A 20,795-nucleotide genomic window follows, 5' to 3' on the forward strand; every position below is an offset into this window, starting at 1 on the left:
AAGCTAAGGTGCAAGATGTACAGGGGGACAGTTAACTACCCCTGCCCCCTTACCTCTGGGCTCTTGGTCACTCCTGAATATTAGAAAAGGGTTTAAGTCCCCCAGAGAAAGTAGCAGTTGTCCCAACAAGGAGATCCTAGGTCCTGGGGACAAGGGTGTCTACAGGGGCATCAGCAGAGGGATGGAAGGAGGGACGGAGGGGCAGAGGAGTATGTACTGGGGTCTGAGGAGGGCTAGGCATGCCCTAGAGCACCCCTAGCACACAGTTGCTCCTTTGAGGCTGTGGAGGCTCAGAGGATGTATTAGTCACGTTTCTGTTGCTGTGATAGAAACACTGACCAAAACAATTTATAAAAGGAAGAGTTTATTTGAGCTTACGGCTCCAGGGGAATTACAGTCCGTCTTGGTGGGGAGGCATGGTGGCAGAGGTGGCTGGAGGAGGAGCAGAAGCTAAGCTCTACATCTTCCAGCAGGCACAGGAAACAAGAGAACAACTGGAGATCTGGCAAGGCTTAAGAACTCTCTAAGCCCATCCCCAGTGACGTGCTTCCTCCAGGATAGCCACACCTTCTAAGACCTCCCAAAACAGCGCCATCATCTGGGGACAAAATGTCCAAATACTTGGAGCCTATGGGGGACATTCTCATTCAAACCACCACAGAGAAGCTCAGAAGGTTATGTAACCACCTAAGGTCACACAGCTGGTGGGTACTCACCAAGTCTGAGCTGATATGAGACAGTTCCCAAAGCCTCACACCTGGTCTGCCTAGCCCTGGCACCAACAGATGACAGATATTCCTCTGAGGTTTGTAGGGTTGGGGGCTCCACTCTGTTCAGTTACCTAAATCAGAAACTAGAGCTAGACTTGACCATCCTCCACCCTGTTCTCTTGCCACCGCTGAAGCCAGAAGATAGCAAAACCCAGAACTGATCATCCTCCCACATTACTCACAACCCAACCCCACAGCTATCTTCCGTTTGACCCCTTATGAAAACAGCCATCCCTTAGCCCTGCTCCCTTCTCTCCCGCTCTTGACTCATCAGCAGTGCCACCAAGCAGACCTGCTAAAGTCTGCTGGACATGAATACAGCGTTCTAAAAGGATTCCAGTGGCTGCATGGCTCCACCCTTGTTTAAGCATCACACCCTATTCCTGGTGTTCCTGCTCCTGCATGGCAGGGCACTGGTCTATGCTCAGACCTTCTTCCCTCACCCACTCCTCATGGACAGGTCCCAGGCCTGGCTACTTGTCTGTTCTCTAAGATCACCCAGACCTGAATGATCATAGAAGTGTCAGGAACTCACAGTGTGCTCAGGCCTAATTAGAATGTTATATGGGATCAAAGAACAGAACACAGGACTGGAGCAATGGCTCAGTGAGTGATTAAGAGCACTTGCTGCTCTTGCAGAGAATCCAAGTTCAGCTCCCAACACCTACATGAGGCAGCTCACAATCACCTGTAACTCCAATTCCAGGGGATCTGACACTCTATTCCGGCCTCCACAGGCATCGCATGCATGTGGTACACTTATACACATGCAGGCAAAACACTCATGCACATAAAATACAAATAACTTTTTAAAACTAAATAGAGAATAAAGTATAAAAAAATGTAGCTCAGAGATCCCACTTAAGACCCACACACAACCAGGACTCCCCTCCCCCGAGTTGGGGGCTCTCAGTCCTGTGGTCTTCACACCCCAGTTCCCACTGCATCCAGATCCACAGGCCAGTACTTTTACACTAGCTTTTCTCTGAGGACTTGACACTGGGACACACTCCTCTTTCTTGCACTTTGCTCAAACAGCCTTCACAAACATCAGGAGCCAGGGAATTCAGAGCTGGAGAATTCTCCATAAGAGGTGTTTAAGCTTGTGAACTGTTTTAGTTCTAGGAGAACCTGTCACTGGGCCACCTACCCACAGCTTCACCGAACAGTCGTGGGAGCCGCTGAGGAGCTTTGTGTCGTTCACACAGAAGTGGCAGGAACTCACTGGGTGCCTGTGCCCAATTAGAATTTTATATGGGATCTAAACAAAGGGAAGAACAAAACCAGCTCAACAGTGTTGCAGGACACGGGTCAATATATAAATATCAACTGTATTTCAAAACTCTTACTATGAGCGATCTGAAACAAAATTAGGACAAAACCTTCCTTCACAAAAAGAATATGTAGGAATTAATTGTATAAAGCTTTTTAAAACATTTTATTATATTTATTTTATGTGTATGAGTGTATTGCCTGCATAAATGCAAGTGCACCCATGTCATGCAGTGTCCGAAGAGGTCAGAGGAAGGTGTTAGATTCCCCAGGAACTGGAGTTACAGATGGTTGTTAGCCACCATGTGGGTGCTAGGAATTGAATCCAGGTCCTCTGTAAGAGCAGTCAGTGCTCTTAACTACTGAGCCATCTCTAAAGCCCCTAATTGTATAAAACTTATACTTTGAAAATAGTAAGATATTATCAAAAGAAATTGAAGATGATCTAAAGAAACGGAAAAAGTCTTATGTTCATAGATGGGAAGTGCAATATTGTTGAAATGGCAAAGCTCTCCAAAGTGATCTACAAATTCTGCACCACTAAGATGATTTCTTTGTAGAAACTGACAAGTTGATCTTAAAGCTTATATGAAAATTCAAGAAGACCCAGATTGTGGGCCAGTGTGATAGCTTAGAGAGTAAAGGTGCTTGCCACCAAAACTGAAGACCCGAGTTTGATCTCTGGGACCCACATGAGGGAAGGAGAGAACTGATACCCACAAGTCTACATGCACACCATGGCACAGATGCATATGCACACACATAAATAAATTATTAATAATAAATAAATAAGGCAGAGAGAGACCCAAGTTAGAAAAACAATCTTTAAAAAGAACAAAAATAGAGGGCTCACACTGTAATAATAATAAAGATAAAAGTATTATTATAAATTAATGAAATATAATTGATTATCCAGAGAGAAACACTCATATGTAGAGTCAACTAATTTTTATATGGGTACCAAAACAAATAAAAAAGACACAGGGCTGAAGAGATGGCTCAGTCAGTAAAGGGCTTGCCACACAAGCATGAGGACCTGGTTAGAGCTCCGGAACTCACATAAAACCTGGGTATGAGGGCTGGAGAGATGGCTCATTAATTAAGAGCACTGCTTGCTCTTGCAGAGGACCCAGGTTTGATTCCCAGTACTCACATGGCAGCTAACAATTGTCTGTAACTCCAGTTCCAGGGGATCCAATGCCTTCTTCTCACCTCCATGGGCTTTGCCCAACACAGATGCACTTACATACATACAGGCAATGCATTCATATACATAAAATAAAAATAATAAATAAAATATTTAAAAAATAATAAATAATAAAAATAACTTAAAAATTAAAGAGCTGGTGTGGTGGTACACATGTTTAAGCCCAGCAGAGGCAGGCAAATCTCTGTGAGGCCAGCCAGAGCTACATGGTGAGACCCTGTCTCAAAAAATTAGTCAGGTATGGTGGTACACACCTTTAATCCCAGCACTCAGGAGGCAGAGGCAGAAGGATCTCTGTGAGATGGAGGTCAGTCTGGTCCACATAGCAAGTTTCAGGCCAGCTGGGGCTACAAGGAGACCTTGTCTCAAAAAACAAAAAAAGCAACAACAACAACAACAACAAAAGGTCAGGCTTAATCTCAGCACTGGAGAGGCAGAGGCAGGCAGATCTCTGTGAGTTCAAGGCCAGCCTGGTCTACATAGTGAGTTCCAGGCCAGCTGGAGTTGCAGGGAGACCCTGTCTCAAAAAGACCAAACCAAAAAAATTTAATTCAAAACATTTGTGCTTCATAGGATACCATCAAAAAAGTGAAAAGCCATGTAACAGGGACTTTTTTTGCAAATTACATATCTGATATGGGGCTTCTACTTAGAATACATAAAAGAACTCTCATAATTCAACAATGAATCACAACAAAATGTTATTTTATTTTATTCTTTGTCTCATGTATATGCATGTGTGTATGCATAGTCACATGCGGGTCGGTGCACATGCACATATATGCCTATGTATGTAAAGGCTGGAGACTGATGTCAGGAATCTTCTGCAATGCTCTCCATTGTATTCTTTGAGGCAGGATCTCTCCATCAATCACAGAGCTCACAGATTCGGCTAGTATCACTAGCTGGCTTGATCTGGGGATCCCCTCTCTTTGAGGCTGAAATTTAAGTGGGCCACTGCACCCACTGAGCATTTACATGAGCTCTGGGAACCCAAATTCCAGCCATTCTGCTTGTGTAGCAAGCACTTTAACCACTGAGCTGTCTCCAAGCCTCCATTTTATATTTTTGTAGCCCAGGCTGGCCTCAAATTTGCTTCATAGTTGAGGATAATCTTGAGTTTCTTTTATTTATTTATTCTACATTTATTTAACATGTGTATGGGGGCGTGCATGCCATGGTGCAAATGTAGAGGTCAGAGGCCAACTTGCGGGAGTCAGTTCTCTCCTTTTACCTCGTGGGTTCCAGGGATCCAGCTCATGTCATTAGGCTTGGTGGCAAGCACCCTTACTTGTTGAGACATCTCTTAGACCCAACCTTGAGGTTCTGATCCTGGAATTTTGGGCATGCACCACCATGCACTGGTCTACCAGTGCTGGGGATTGAACCCAGGCCCTTGTGAATGCTAGCCAAGCACTCTCCCAACTGAGCTACACCCTCAGCCTATAAACAACCAAATTTTAAAATGGTCAAAGACCAGAAAAGGCATTTCTCCACACATATACAAGTGGTTGATAGAACATGAAGAGACTGTCAGCATCCTTAGCCATCAGCAAATGCAAATGACAGCCGTAGGGTGATACTATGTCATATTCATTATAGTGGCTTAATCAGTATGGAGGAGGTTGTGGAAAAGATTAGAAGTCTCATACATTGCTAATGGGAATGTAAAAATGTGCAGCCACGTGTGGCAATTTAACTGTGGGTGCTGGAGAGATGTCTCAGTAGTTAAGAGCACTTGCTGCTCTTCTATAGGACCTGAGTTCAGTTCCAAGCACCCATGTTTGGCAGTTCACAATCACCTATGCATGGCATGCACACACACACACACACACACACACACACACACACAAATAAATAAAAATGAAATAAATATTTTCTTTTTAAAGTTAAACATGAGCACTGGGCATGGTGGTATACACCTTTAATCCCAGCACTCAGGAGGCAAGAGGCAGGTGGATCTCTGTGAGATGGAGGCCAACCTAGTCTACATAGTGTGTTCCAGGCCAGTCGGGGCTACAGGGAGATCCTGACTTTAAAAAAAAAAAAAAAAAAAAGGGGAGCTGGAGAGATGGCTCGGCAGTTAAGAGCACTGGCTGTTCTTGCAGAGGACCTGGGTTCAATTCCCAGCACCCACATGGTGGCTAACTGTCTGTAACTCCAATTCCAGGAGAATCTGACACCCTCCTCTGACCTCTGCAAGCACCGTATGACACAGCTGCACTTACATACATGCAGGCAATATGCTTGTACACATAAAATAAAAATAATACAAAGTATAAATAAAAGAAAGTTAAACATGTGAATTAATAAAACCAAGATATTTTACATCCAGGTATATACCTCAGAAAAATTAAAGTAGCCACACAAAAACCTGTGTTTATGCAAGGAATGTTCATGGCAGCATTATTCAGGCCTCCATCAGCTGACAAATAAATACACAAAATGCCTTAGCCATAAAAGGGACTATTTTTTAAAATTTCTTTTTTTTTTTTTTGGTTTTTTTGAGTCAGGGTCTCCCTGTGGCCCCAGCTGTCCTGGAACTCACCATGTAGACCAGGCTGGCCTCGAACTCACAGAGATCCACCTGCCCCTGCCTCCCAAGTGCTGGGATTAAAAGTGTGCGCCACCACACCCAGCTGATTTATTTATTTTTATGTGTACCATTGTTTTGCCTGCATGTATGTATGTGTAACATGTTCATGCAGTGTCTGTGTCAGCCAGAAGAGGACATCGGATGCCCTAGAAATGTAGTTAAGGATGGTTGTGAGTCACCATGTGGGTGCTGGGCACTGAACCCAGGTCCTCCGCATGAGCAGCCAGTGCTCTTACCTACTGAGCCATCTCTCCAGTCCCATACAATATACTATTATTTGGCAATTAGAAGGAGTGAAGCACTGATAGATGTTACAATGTGGATGAACCTTGAAAACATGCTAAGGAAAAGAAGCCATCACACACACACACACACACACACACACACACACACACACACACACACCACACAGACAAAGCACTAGATTTTATTGCTATGAAAGGTCTAGAATAGGTGAACCCAGAGACAGAAAATAGACTGGTGGCTGCCTAGAGTTGAGGGGATGCGTTGTGAGAAGTGACTGTTACTTGGTACCAGCTTCTTTAAGGGGTGATGGAAACCTTCTAAAATTGATTGTGGTGATGGCTGCACAACATAAAGACCATTATTCAATATATGCTTTACATCATTGGCTTATATGATATGCCAATTATGTATGAATAAAGCTGAAAACCAAAGGTGCAAACATCCCACCTCTTCCCCAGCTTCTCCTCACAACTATGAAATCAGGAGGTAGCGGGAGAGGGGTGGACGCTGTGTTAACTGGGCCTGAGGGAACTGAGGAGAGGAGACAAGGGCTGGTGCTATGCTTCCAGTGAGGTGTGGATGGATGAAGTCTGAGGTGCTGAGTGGCACAGTGTTGTAGGTGACTCGGTGTTGTGTAGCAGTGCATGGGTAAGGGAATGTGAGGTTATCCTTGGGGACCCAGGTGATTCCCACCTGCACGTTCCGCCACCAGCCTGGCCCCACTCGAAGCGCAAGCATCCAGCCCATCCTCCAGGGGCGCTGCACAGGTGGCTGAGCCTTTGCCCCCTGGAGGCAGCAGGCGGGAAGGCGCAGAGGGAACTCCAGGGTTTCACCAAAAGAGGCTGGCGAGACCAGCTGGGTCCCCGGGGAATCGCTTCCTTCCCCACCCACGCATGGCTCTGACCTTGGAGAGAGGCTGGTGGTCGCCCCAGAATCTCTTCACTGGTGTCTTGTGCTTCATACATGGCAGGGCTGGCCTTTCCAAGGACAGGGGGTCGTGGGTGGCCAGCAGACGGTCCCGGCGGATTTCCGGGAGCGCCAACTTGAAGCGGCCCAAGGCTCTCAGCAGGGTGACCCAGGGCACCTCGCTGGGTTTCACACTGGAAGGGATGGTGGACAGACTACCCTGGTCCTCAGCCGAACCCCTCCACTCCTCGACAGAAGCCCTCCTGGCCTCAGCCGAACCCGTCCTGGCAAAACTTTTCTTCTTGGCCTCTCCAGAACCTTTCGTGGTCTCTCCTGAACCCTTCCTGACCTCTGCAGAGCCTTTCCTGTCCTGACTCGAGGTTTTCTGATCCGACGGAGAGGAGGCCATCTCAGAGCCTGACCTGCGGGGACCGGTGGTGCCACGCGCCCACACGGGTGTCCGGCCCTCTGGATCCACGTGCAGTGCTGGGCTGTGCCATCTACCTGCCCCCTTTCTGGTAAGTAAAAGGCAAAGGCGCCCCTTGTTTTACCCCAGAAAAATGATCCCTGGCATTTCGGGCACAAGAGGAAAGTGACTGAGGTACAAACCAGGGACCCCATCCTCGTGCCTCCCTGGCTCCCTCATGGGTCAATTTCTGTGTCCTTTGCCTGCAGTAAGGGCTCAAAGCACACCCCTTCATGCCTGCTAACAAACGGTCTAGAAATTAGGGAATGGCCCGGATGAAACAGGATGTAGACTTGGGGGGCCAGGGTCAGAGTTATAAACATTTAAGGGAAAGATTTGTCAGTGCCAATGACAGTTACAGAGAAAACGCTGCGGTTGGCCAGCGAAAAAAGACTGAACGGAATTACTGTAAAGCAGTAAGGATTCTCGTGTCTGGTGGTAAAACGAGATAGGGTTTTCTTTTCTCCTTTTGAAGTGGTTCTGTTTCACTCTGTAATGGCCTCAGGTCTTTGCATGGTTTTCCCCCTCAAGGTGCTAGGGATGAAATCAGAACCTTCCTCATGCCAGGCAAATGTTTGCCACTGAGCTACGCACCGTTTTCAGAGGGTAGGACCAGGCTGAGGAGCATTCACCAACCCAGTCTGCCCGCTGGGTTCCAGGTCACCGCCAGGCAGGGGACCACCTCCCTCGCCCACCCCTTACTGAGTCTCGACTGTCCTTTCCCTACTGTACTCAGCTCTCTTCATAACAAAACCAGGGAAAAGCCTTCACTTTTCATTTCTTTTTAAAATTACCAGGAAATTTAAAAATAAATCAAGGAGAACATAGAAAAATGCCACTTTAATTAAACTGTTCAGCCCCCCCATGAACTGACTGAAGTCAAAAATAGAAATCAATTTCTGAAACCTTTCAGGGCAGTCTTTGAAATGTCAAGGTTTTAAAAATCATTTTACAGCAGGAATTTACATATAAATACAATTTGTACAATGTCTGAACTGGGCAATCAATGGACTTCCATCACGGAGGACATTCACTACTGAGAGGCCAGGGCAGGATTCAATTACTGCTTCCTTAGCGGGAAACATTTCAGTCTGAAAAAAAAAAAAACCAGGAAAGAGAAGGAAATTAGACATAGAGTTAAGTAAACACCAAATGGTTCCACTGAGCCACATCCTAGCCCTTAATACAGGCTTCAGAATGTAGCCCAGGCTGGCCTCAAACTCATGGCAATTTTCCTGCCTTGGCTTCTCAAGGGCTGGGATTATAGGTATCAGTCACCATTCCTGGCCTTAATCCTTATTTTATTTTTTAAGGTTCGTTTTTATTATTTTAAAATTATGTGTATATGTGTGGGGACCTAAAGGCCCCACCTTGCATAGGTCCCAGAGGAAGTTACTGGGGGCATGGCCTGGCTTTCTTTGAAAGTCTGAAGAATACTTCGGCACTGCTGGGGGGGGGGTGCGTGATAAGCACATGACCATCCTTAAGATACACCCTCAAGGGGGGGAGGGGGGATTTCCAGGTGCCTGTATAAGCTCCGCAACACCTGCAATAAATGAGTCCCTGCTTGACTAGACTCCCCGTTGCACCTGAGTGTTCCCGGTATTGGGGGTGGCATGGGCTGGTGAACGGCGTGCTTACTCATCCCCAATCATCATTGTGCAGGGGTCTCTGGTTCGAACCCCCTCCCCCACCCCCGGCATGTATGTGTGTTGTCTGTGGGTGAGTAAGTACACATGAGTGCAGGTGCCCCGAGAGCCCAGAATAGGAAATCCAATCCATTGAAGCTGGAGTTAACTCTTAACCACTAAGCATCTTAATCCTTATTTCAAACTGCTTCTTCTGTTACCTCTAAAGCACACGGTGAGACCTGTTATCCCACATTTCACATCAGGACCAATCTCTAACAGCAACATCTGATCCCAGTTTCAAATATTCGCTGCATTTGTCATATGACCTTTAGAAAGGAATCTCAATGCATATATACCAGAGAGCGCATGCTGGGCATGGTGGTACACACCTTGAATCCCAGCACTCAGGAGGTTGAGATAAAACATACACATGCACGTACACACACAAACAAGGGGGAGAAAAGAAAAAAAGGAAGTTCATGGTTGCTCTACTCAGAGCAGAACTGCATCACTCTATGGAGAAAACCAAACCACAGAACAGGCAACACACCACAGCTTGTTTTCATTTGCAGAAAGGAATCCTGCACAGCCCTGTAGACCAACCGGCTGCTGCCTAGATGACAGAAGACTCTCCCAAGCCAAGCACAGACAGCCCATATAACGTGACTCCACAGGACTGGGTACATATCTCAGTGGTAGAGTACACATGAGGCCCTGGGTTCAGTCCCCAGCATTTCAACAGAAAACAAAACAACAACTGAGTGAAACATGATTCCTTTAAATATAATTCAAAATTAGCAGGAGCTGGGCATAATGATAGACACAGTCCTAACAATCAGGGGGCTAATGGAGGAGGACTGTGAATTTGAGGCCAACCTGAGCTAAAATAGTGAGACACCATCTCAAAAAAGGAAAGAAAAAGGCTGACGAAATGGCTCTGTGGTAAAGGCACTGCTGCCAAGCCTGATGACCTGAATTTGAGCCCTAGAACCCATATGGTAGAAGAAAACCGACTCCCACAAATTGTCCTTTGACTTTCATATGCACGCCATGGCACACACACACGCACACACACCCCAAACAAATTAAATAAATAAATAAATGAGGAAAAAAGGAACAAGAAAATTAGCGACAGTGATCCGTAGTGTCAGACTCTGAACTCCCGTTCCTCCTGTCTCCATCTCCCAAGTGGAGATTCCAGGCCTGCTGCATCACACCCAGCTACGTTTCTCATCAGTTGTTTTATGTGCCAATCAGCACACAGCCACCTGCCTGTTTTCTGACCGCTGCACAGTACTCTTGTGTATCCTACCACATTCTCCTGATGAGCACTGACGGGCTTCCATCTACATGTTCCTTCACAGATTGACCTGCCAGGAAGGGCCCAGTGCTGGCCATGGATGATGATATAAACCAGGATTAGTGCCTCACACTTGGAACCCTAGTATTCTGGAGGCAAAAGCAGGAGGCTCACCATGGGTTTCAGGCCAGCCTGAGCTAAATTAGTGTATTCCAGGACAGCCCAGCTTACAGAATGAGACTGGGCTCAAAACAAACAAGCAAACTGAATGAATGAATGAATGAATGAATGGTTACCAAATATGCGTGAGGTTAATCTTGTTAACCTGAGTGGATTTAGAATCACCTATGAGACACACCTTTGGGCCTGTCTGTGAGAGTGTGTCCAGAAAGGTTTAACTGACATCTACCCTGGATGTGGGCAGCAACATTCCATGGGTTGGGGTCCCAGACTGAACAAAAAGAGAAAGAGGAAGAAGCCAGCTGAGTACCAGCATTCTCTCTGCTACCTGATCCACTTACATGTGATGGTCATGTCTGCCCCTCCATGATGATTGCTTCCTCGGACGGTGATCCAAAACAAGCCCTTCCTCCCTTAATTTGATTTCTGTCAGTTATTTTGTCAAGCAACAAGAAGGTACAGAAAATTGCTACCAAAGAGTTGGGCTCCTGACCACTTGGGAGAGTTTAGAACTGAGGGCCAGAGAAGTTCTAGAGTGCTATAAGTAGAGCTTAGTAGGCCATCTGGTGGAGGTCCAGGAAACCAGGGTGCAAACAGAAAGGCAGGACAGTAAGGACTGTGTTCACAACCCTGAGAGGGGAACAAGAACTAGCCTAGAGGCAACTGATGTTTCTGCATCCCAGCAAAAAAGAATATGGCTGCTTTCACTGAGCCCCTGAAGATGTGAGTGAGGTTAAGTTCACAGGGATAAATTCACTAAGATATTTGGAAAAGGAAATTTTAAGACAGTGTACCATCCAGGCTGTGGTATGGTTGGTACTCACTGCTCTTGGTCAGTGAGAAAGAGCAGAAATATAGGGGAAATGTACAGTTTGGCAAAGAAACGAGCATTCACTAGTTAAAAGTTGTAGACAAGGGAGCCAGTGTGGAGGCACATGGCTCTAAGTCCCAGCACTCGGGAGGCAGAGGCAAGTAGAGCTCTGTGAGATCGAGGCCAGCCTGGTCTACGTAGTGAGTTTCAGGCCACCCGGGGCTACAGAAAGACCCTGCTTCAAAAGGATTTTTTAAAAAGTTGTAGACAAGGCTGGTGGGGAGAAAGCTCTATAACTGTTGGAGATAAGGGATATTAAGGATATGTTTGGATATCAAGTTGACATGGGGTGGACTGGTAATGATTAATCACTGTCAACTTGACTGCATTTGAAATTACTCAGGAGACACCTATCTATGAAGGTGTTTCCAGAGAAGTTTAACGGAGAAGGAAAAACCCAGCCTGAATGTGGGCGGCACCATCCTATGAACTGGGTTCCTGGACTGATTAATAAAGAAGGAACACAGCTGTGAGCACCAGCATTCATCACTCTTTGCTCCCTGATGATGCTCTAGATGTGACCAAGCAGTTTCCTGGCATCATACCTTCCCCACCACGATGGACTGCACCCGCAAGATATAAAATAAAAACTATAAAATAAGCCCTTTCTCCCTTAAGTTGCTTTCTGCCAGGTATGTTGTCACAGCAATGAGAAAGGTAACTAATAAAATGAGCTTGCCAAGGGACAATCTCCATGTCTGCTTTCCTCATCTATGGCCATGGGTGGCACGGTACGGTCCTCACAGGGTGGGGAGAGGGGGTGAGTTAGCAGCATGGTGTGCCTACAAAGTGCCTCCTGTGCCTGTCAGCACTCATATAGAAAAGGAAAGAGAACCAGAAATGAGCACAGCCACAACAGGGACTCCGGCCTAACCTGAAATGTTCATAGCCTTTGTGCCTCTGGACCAGGAGAATGGATTGTCTAAAGACAGAACAAAAAGGGCATACTGGTCTTTCCAGACAGAAGCTAGACAGACATGGTAAATAGACCTGGTAGGCCGGAAAGTACATGACTAAGAGATCAGACTAGCAAATCTATAGAGGCACAGGGATTTGGAAGAGGACCATGTCACCCTGCCCTTAATGAGATACCTGAGTGGGAAGGCAGGTGGCCAGGACTCACTCCTATGTTTCCTCCTTTATCCTGGGCCCAGGGCTGAGCTGTCCCTCCCAGTTCTGAGATGGTAGTGGCCAGGAAGTTGCTTTGGCCCATGGGCTGGGTGGAAATGAAGATAAGGGTTCCAGGCAGGACAAGGTCAACCTTCAGCACCATCTTTGAACCCACTCCCTCCATGAAGGCATGGTGTTGTACACCTTTAATCCTGGGACTCAGGAAGCAGACGCAGGTGGAGCTCTATGAGTTCGAGGCTAGCCTGGTCTACATAGCAAGTTCCAGGCCAGCAGGGGCTACAGGGAGACTCTGTCTCAAATATACCATTAAAAAAAAAAAAAAAATCAGTCCCTTGGTGAGCTCTTCTTCCATCAGGCCCCTGGCTTGGGGTGCCTACCTTCCCCATGGCCAGCCACCTGGCTTCAGACTTCCCCTTCTCGCCCCCACCACCAGGGACAGGAGGGCTGGAGCCGGGCTGGGTGGACCCTCCGACCTGGCTAAGCTTCCAAGGCTCTCTGGGTGGGCCTGGAATTGGGCCTGCAGTTGAGCCAGGCTCAGAGGTGTGGGGGATCTCCCCATGTCCTCCACCTTATGAGTTCTGTGGAGGGATGGCATACTGTGGACCTCAGGTTGGAGTGGGCCTAGTGCCCCAAGTCGGCCTGGAGACCTTGCAGCCGGAGGGCCAGGCAGGAGCCGGAATGGAGAACAAGTTGGAGGGGGGCCTCCCCAGGGCCCTGCACTGCCCTCCCAGGTGCTATGAAACTGGAGAGAAGGTGGAGCCAACCCCAGAGGAGTCCCAGGACATGAAAGCTTTGCAGAAGGAATTGGAGCAGTTTGCCAAGCTGCTGAAGCAGAAGAGGATCACACTGGGGTACACCCAGGCTGATGTGGGGCTCACCCTGGGTGTTCTCTTTGGAAAGGTTCAACCAGACGACCATCTGCAGCTTTGAGGCTCTGCAGCTCAGTTTCAAGAACATGTGTAAGCTGTGGCCCCTGCTGCAGAAGTGGGTGGAGGAAGCTGACAGTGAGAACCTTCAGGAGATATGCAAAGCGGAGACCCTAGTGCAGGCCCACAAGAGGAAGCGAACTAGCATCGCCTGGAGAGCTTGTTTCTGCAGTAACTGAAGCCCACGCTGCAGCAGATCAGCCTCATCGCTGAGCAGCTTGGGCTGGAGAAGGACGTGGTCCAAGTGTGGTCCTGTAACCGGCGCCAGAAGGGCAAACGATCCAGTGTTGACTGCTCCCAGCGAGGCTGCAGGCTCTCCGTTCCCAGGGGGGGGGTCTGTATCCTTTCCTTTGCCGGCTCTGCAGCTCAGTTTCAAGAACATGTGTAAGCTGTGGCCCCTGCTGCAGAAGTGGGTGGAGGAAGCTGACAGTGAGAACCTTCAGGAGATATGCAAAGCAGAGACCCTAGTGCAGGCCCACAAGAGGAAGCGAACTAGCATCGCCTGGAGATCTTGTTTCTGCAGTAACTGAAGCCCACGCTGCAGCAGATCAGCCTCATCGCTGAGCAGCTTGGGCTGGAGAAGGACGTGGTCCAAGTGTGGTCCTGTAACCGGCGCCAGAAGGGCAAACGATCCAGTGTTGACTGCTCCCAGCGAGGCTGCAGGCTCTCCGTTCCCAGGGGGGGGGTCTGTATCCTTTCCTTTGCCCCCAGGGCCCCATTTTGGTACCCCAGGCTATGGGAGTCCCCACTTCACCACACTCTACTCTCCCGTCCCTTTTCCTGAGGGTGAAGCCTTTCCCCCCGTCCCTGTCACCACTCTGGGCTCTCCGATGCCCATCTCAAACTGAGACGCCTGCCCCACTGTAGTTTGGGGGATTAGATTCTTTATTTGCTAAGGAGGGGCTGAGAGCACATGGGGTGGGCAGGAAGTGTTGGGGGTGGTTGGAGGAAAGATGACGGGTTTTAATGGTGCTCTTGAGTATCAGCCCTACATTAATCATCACTTTCTTGAATAAAGAAGTCTGGGACACACACAAAAAAAACATGTACAGCAACATGTATATCATTGTATATATGTATGTGTGTGGTTATGCAAAAGAAGCCCCAAAAGTTAATAGGAAACTGACAGTGTAAGTAATGTGGAAAAAGGAGAAGCTTGGGGAATCACTCAAGGGCCCACTTAAGCTTTATCTGTCCAGTCTGAATTTTCATAATCTATTCACATGCTTGATGAAATGAAATATTAAAACATAAATTGTGGGGCTAGAGAGATGGCTTGGTGGGTAAGAGCACTGGCTGCTCTTGCAAAGGACCCGAGTTTGATTTCCAGAACCCACAAGGTGGCTAACAGCCATCTGTAACTCCAGTTCCAGGGGAATCTGACACCCTCTTCTGACCTCCGAGGTCACTGCACAACAGGGGTGCACCTACATATACATAGGCAATCCACTCATACATATAGAATAAAAATACATAAAATATTAATTTTTAAATTATTTTTATGTGTATGAGTGGATTGCCTGCACGTATGTGAGTGCACCTGTGTCGTGCAATGCCAAGGAGGTCAGAAGAGGGCTTCAGATTCTCCTGGAATTGGAGTTAAGGATGGTTCGTAGCCGCCATGTGGGTGCTGGGAATTGAACTTGGGTCATCTGCAAGAACAGTTGGTGCTCTTAACTGCTGAGCCATCTCTCCAGCCCCTCATCTAGCCCCTATCCTCCCCCCTTGTTCCTCCCTCCCCCTGCTTTTGAGACAGTCTTACACCATGTGGCCCATACTGGTCTCAAATTTGACATCCTCCTGTCTCAGCCTCCCAAGTGCTGTAATGACAGGTGAACACCAACACCCCAGCCAGACTCTCATTCTCACACTGACCTCCAAGTGAGCGAGCACAGTAAGTACTGAAGAAGCCTTTACAGGCCTCAGAAAAGCCCACCCTTCTCCCACGGCCTACCGTCTCAGCAGTTCCCGGGGTGACAGGTCGGCTGTCTCTTCTTCGTCACTCCGGCTGTCACTGCTGTCACTACTCTCAGAACTACTTTTTTCTGGTTTCTTATTCTTTTGCTTACTTTTGTGTTTGTGTTTCTTGTGTTTCTTTTTCTGGAAAAAGAAGGGGAAAAAAGAGGGTCAGGAAGCAAGAGAAACAAATGGTGTTTTCCTTCCTGAGCTGATGAAGTGAAAATCTACCCCAAGGGCTGGTAAGACCACTCAGTTGGTAAAGCTCTTGCCACACAAGCAGAAGGACTCAACTTGGAGCTCCAGCGAGTATATAAAAAGCAGGGTGTGTTGGCACATGCCTACAATCCCAGCACTGGGAGGCAAAGAAGAGACTCCCTGCAGTTTGCTGGCCAGCCAGTCCAGCCAGTTGTCAAGCTCTATGTTCAGTGAGAGACCCTGTCTCAAAAGAAAAAAATGTGGAGAATGATTGAGGAATACACGTGACACTGACCTCTGGCCTACACACACACGTGCACATACATTTGCACACATGAACACACATACATACAGTTTGGCTCAGAAGTAGAGCACTTGTTTAGAATTTACCAGTGTGGGGCTGGGAGCATAGCTCAGCTTAGAATTTGCCTAAGAGGGGCCAGGGGCTTGGCTCAAAGGTAGGGCCTTAGCCTGTGTGAGGTCCTGGGCTCCTTCCCCCAGCAATGAAAAAGAAAAAAAGAACAAACCCCCACCTAAACCAGACATATGTTTGGTTGTTGGAATCATTAAGAAATAAAAAATAGGGGGCTAGAGAGATGGCTCAGTAGTTAAGAGCACTGCCTGTTCTTAGAAAGGACCCAGGTTCAATTCCAAGCACCCACAGGCAGCTAACAACTGTCTGTAACTCCAGTTCCACGGGATCCATTGCCTTCTTCTGACCTCCGTGGGCATTGCACAGCATGCTACACTTACATGCAGACAATACACTCATATACATAAAATAAAAATAATAAATAGAGGCGGGAGAAATGGCTCAGCAGTTAAGAACACTGGTTGTTCTTGTAGAAGACCTGGGTTTGAATCCCAGCACCCTGGGTTTGAATCCCAGCACCCACATGGCAGCTAACAACTCTCCGTAACTCCAGTCCCAGGGGATCTGACCGCCTCTTCTGTCCTCCCCCAGCATTGCACGATATGGGTGTACTTACCTACATGCAGGCAATACCCACACATAAAATAAAAATAAATAAAATTTAAAAAATAATAATTTTTTTTTAATTATAAGAAAAATACAAAAACAAAAAACCTTGTCATGTGGAGTACACTTTGGCCTAATGGTGACAACCAGAAGCCAAGGGCTGTGACAGGTTAACCATGCACACGTTGATCCCAATGCCTCAGCCTCCATCTTATGTGAACCTGACTAGCTTGTTGGGCACCTGTAAAACTCCATAGCAGGGCAAGTGTCTGGGAAAGGCCGAGAGAAGAAGCTGGCAGGTCAGTGCACGGCTGTCCCCCGGATAAGAAACCGAGTTTTCCAACACAGTTTGAATTCCCACTCCAAGCTCAGACCCCCTTGCCTCCTGTAGACCCTAGTAGAACTAATTCCTACGTATTCTCCTCTTAGACTGGGCCACACTGGGTACCCAACAATAACATGGGCCAGGTGACGGGTTAGAAGCTTCAAGACATGGATGACAAGGTAGGAGACAGTGACAGGGAAATGCGGCAACACTCAAGTTTCCTTCACTTCGAATAGCAAGCCATGGGCTAAGACCTCAATCCAATAACAATGAAGCGGCTGAGGCTGAGCACTTGCCTGAGGCCTTATGTTTACTCCCCAAGGGATGCGAAACAGAAAAACTTAAAAAGAAAAGACAAGTAATTAAGTGCTCAAAGGGGCTGGAGAGATGGCTCAGGGGTTAAGATCACCGGTTGTTCTTGCAGAAGACCGGGGTTCCAATCCCAGCACCCACATGGCAGCTAACAACTATCCGTAACTCCAGTTCCAGGGGATCCGACAGGCTTGTCTGTCCTCCGCAGGCATTACACGACACGGGTGCACTTACCTACATGCAGGCAATACACGCATACACATAAAATAAAAATAAAATATGAAAAAAAGAAGTGTTCAAAATACCTTCATTTTATATAGAATAATCAATAAATAGTTTTGTTATTTAATACTCAACCTTTACTGTAAGATACCTTAAATGCTTTTTTATATATTTTTAATCTTTATCGATTTAAAAGAAAAATTTTTTCAAGACAGCATCTTGCTAGGTAGCCCAGGCTGGCCTCAACCTTGCTATCCTCTTGCCTTAGCCACCCAAGTATGGAATCACAGGCACTTAGCTACACTCAGGACGCAGCAGGTCAGGCCCACGCCCGTGCACAGGAAACACTAACTTTCTCTCTCTTTCGTCTGTGTTCTTTCTTCATCTTGTGTTTTTCTTTGTTCTTTTTATGTTTCTCTCTCTGAGGTGTCTCGAGTTTCTGACGAGTATCTGAGGGAAAATAATTGTAAAGAAAGAGATGAGTGACAGGGAGAAAATGAAAACTGACCATTAACAAAGGAAGTTTCTAAATGAATGAACTGTGAGTCTGACGCAGATTGAAGGTTTAACACTGAGGCCAAATTCCTGCTTCACTGATAAACAAATGGACAGGCACAATAGCTAGCGAGCTCTAGTAGGAAGCTGCCAGAACCGCCTTCTGAGACCTATCTAACTCAATCAGAACTCCACCATTGCCCTATCTGTCGCATGACGCCAGATGAAGATAAAAATCAGACCAGATGACCACCAGGCCTTTGTAACTTAGCATAAAAGCAGAGACAGAAACTAAATCCTGGCTCTCTCATCAGCTCTGTGACCTTTGGTGTAACCTCTCCAGGCCTCCATTTCCTCATCTATAAACCGGGATACTATGAATCCTTGTACTCTTAGAAAAACGGAGGTGAGCTAGGACCAGATACATAAATCCATACCCTAGGATCTGGGAAATACATGTCGGCTCCTTACAGATACCACTCTTTCTTTAAAAAAAAAAAAAAAAAAAAAAAAAAAAAAAACATGCCTGTAATGCTAGCACTCAGGAAACAGGCAGGAGCATCAAGAGTTCGAGGCCAGCCAGGACTATAACATAGCAAGGCCCTTCACAAACAAAGCGTACAGAAAAATAATTGAAGAAGTTGCATGAGTTCAGATTCTCCACCTTGATTCAGAATCAAATGTTTTCATAAGTCACTAACTTGCAGTAGTAATAGAAGCAGCGCACGCCATTAAATCAACTTTTCCACATAAAGTTCTTGGATGTTTCAGAAATGCAGATATTTTCTAATCCCACATAACAAAAGTCTGTAATTTTTTAAATCTTGTTTGATTGATTTAGAGACTAGGTCTCACTGTGTAGGCTAGGCTGGCCTCGAACTCACAAGATCTGCCTGCCTTGGCCAAGTGCTGGCATAATTACTTAATTTTATAGTTAGTCAGATATTTCCAAATTTTACTTCCTTGCTCCCAAATTTTTTAATGCTAGTTTTTAAAAATCCATACTCCTATGGAACCCATGCATCAAACTGTTCTTTACTATTTTATGGGTATCAAGAACATTCTGAGAAATGTACATAAAGAAGCCTCAGAAAGCTCTAGTCTCCAAGCACTCAGTTTTAAAGCAAAGCTCTGAAGAACCACAGTGAGTGAGAAATACATCCACTAACACTTTTTCTAAGCTTTCTAGTTCTTCTCTGGCTTTCGATCATCTCTTTGGATGCTGAGTTAACCAACATACCAACATTTAGCCGTGGGTACTGGAGGAAACTACACAGTGGGCTATGAAATCATGGGCTATTGAACTATCTGGATCATAGTCTCACATATTTGTTAATCCAACCTTCAAAGACATGATAAAAACCAGTCTAAACATTTCCACAGGAAGCATTAGCATACAGTGGCTCTGTACAGAAGTTGTTAACAGATGCTGAGGAAGGGGGCGGACTCTCTCATACTGTTGAAAGAATTGGTTCATTTTATTTGCTATGTTAGCCAAACTACCAGAGGATCTTAAAATACTCTTTCATCCTGCATTTCCCTTCTATCTTTGCATCCTGGATTTTTACTTCTTTATTTCTGTAAGTGCCTTTTTATTTTTAAGATGGGGTCTTGCTGCACAGCTAGGCTAGCCTCAAACTTACACTCCTCCTGTCTGAGGGTCCTGAGTGTTGGGATGACAGCATGCCATCATGCCCAGCTCTGTAAATAAAATTTAAGATGCTCTGAAAAGGATAGGGCATTTATAGGTTCTGAAGCTATAAACAAACAACTATTATCAGGCCCTAAGTGGAGGCAACTGAAATCAGAAATAAACTTGTATGTGTGTGGGTGTCACATCAGATTAGACGGGTGGGAAGGACAAGGCTGTTAGCGCTGTCTCACTGCAGGGGAGACACATGGAGTGAGACTCACTGGGGCAGAAGACGGGAGGCAGCCTTGGGCCAAACTCTTCTCGTTCATCGATCTGTATCTTCTGAATTGGGAAGGGAGCTGCGGGCTCACAAGGCACTGGCTCAGCAGCTGAAAAACACCAGCATAGCAACGTCACCCATTGGCCCAGTAGCGAGTCTATCCAAACAGCGTGCTTTCTTCACTTTGCTGAAGTATCTTGACCAGTGCTGAGCAGAGTGGCGAACATGGAAAAGGCCACCTCTGCCTGTGGATGCTGGCACTGGAGGTCAGCTACATGAGACCACACATGATCACCTGCATGAAAGGTTGGAAAGATAGTTCATTCTGTAAATGCTTGCTATGCAAGCATGAGGCCCTGAGTTTGAGCCCCAGGACCCACATAAAAACCTGGGTGGGTTTATATGCATTTGTAATCCCAGTACTAGGACAAAGGAGAGATGGATCCCTGGGGCTTGCTAATAAGCCATCTAAGACAATTGGCAAGCCCCAGGTACCAGTGAGTGACCTTATCTCAAAAACTAAGGTGGGTGGCTCCTGAGGTAAGACACCCAAAACTGATCTCTGGCCCCTAACATACACATACACAGACACACACTGTATCTAGCTCTATCTGTGTGTGTGTGTGTGTGTGTGTGTGTGTGTGTAATGAAATTGACTTCTGTTTATCCTAGGGGTGTGTGTGTATGTAATGAAATTGACTTCTGATTATCCTAGGGGTGTGTGTGTGTGTGTGTGTGTGTGTGTGTAATGAAATTGACTTCTGTTTATCCTAGGGGTGTGTGTGTATGTAATGAAATTGACTTCTGATTATCCTAGGGGTGTGTGTGTGTGTGTGTGTGTGTGTGTGTATAATGAAACTGACTTCTGATTATCCTAGTTTAAGATTAAAAAG

At 46.5% G+C, this 20,795-nt stretch overlaps 2 protein-coding genes and 1 pseudogene across 3 annotated transcripts in view; 1 reads left to right on the forward strand and 2 right to left on the reverse strand.

Annotated features, from left to right (window-relative positions):
* Positions 1 to 7,406, reverse strand: part of Wdr88 (WD repeat domain 88) — a 47,073-nt gene extending 39,667 nt beyond the window's left edge. Inside the window, exons 1-2 of the mRNA XM_008839478.3 lie at positions 6,996 to 7,406; positions 1,921 to 2,031 (exon numbers count right to left, since the gene is read on the reverse strand). Of these exons, the coding sequence (XP_008837700.1) occupies positions 1,921 to 2,031; positions 6,996 to 7,406 (522 nt within the window). The remainder of the gene's footprint in view (positions 1 to 1,920; positions 2,032 to 6,995) is intronic.
* An 880-nt stretch (positions 7,407 to 8,286) lies between these two features.
* Positions 8,287 to 20,795, reverse strand: part of Gpatch1 (G-patch domain containing 1) — a 65,601-nt gene continuing 53,092 nt past the window's right edge. For both annotated transcript variants that reach the window (XM_008839459.3, XM_029566641.1), the window contains exons 17-20: positions 19,904 to 20,011; positions 17,847 to 17,944; positions 15,457 to 15,602; positions 8,287 to 8,554 (exon numbers count right to left, since the gene is read on the reverse strand). In XM_008839459.3, the coding sequence (XP_008837681.1) occupies positions 8,524 to 8,554; positions 15,457 to 15,602; positions 17,847 to 17,944; positions 19,904 to 20,011 (383 nt within the window). In that variant the 3' untranslated portion in view covers positions 8,287 to 8,523. The remainder of the gene's footprint in view (positions 8,555 to 15,456; positions 15,603 to 17,846; positions 17,945 to 19,903; positions 20,012 to 20,795) is intronic.
* LOC103739153 lies at positions 10,116 to 14,801 on the forward strand (annotated as a pseudogene).

This window comes from Nannospalax galili, unplaced genomic scaffold, assembly GCF_000622305.1.
Source record: "Nannospalax galili isolate Female #2095 unplaced genomic scaffold, S.galili_v1.0 scaffold159, whole genome shotgun sequence".
Lineage (NCBI taxonomy): Eukaryota > Metazoa > Chordata > Mammalia > Rodentia > Spalacidae > Nannospalax > Nannospalax galili.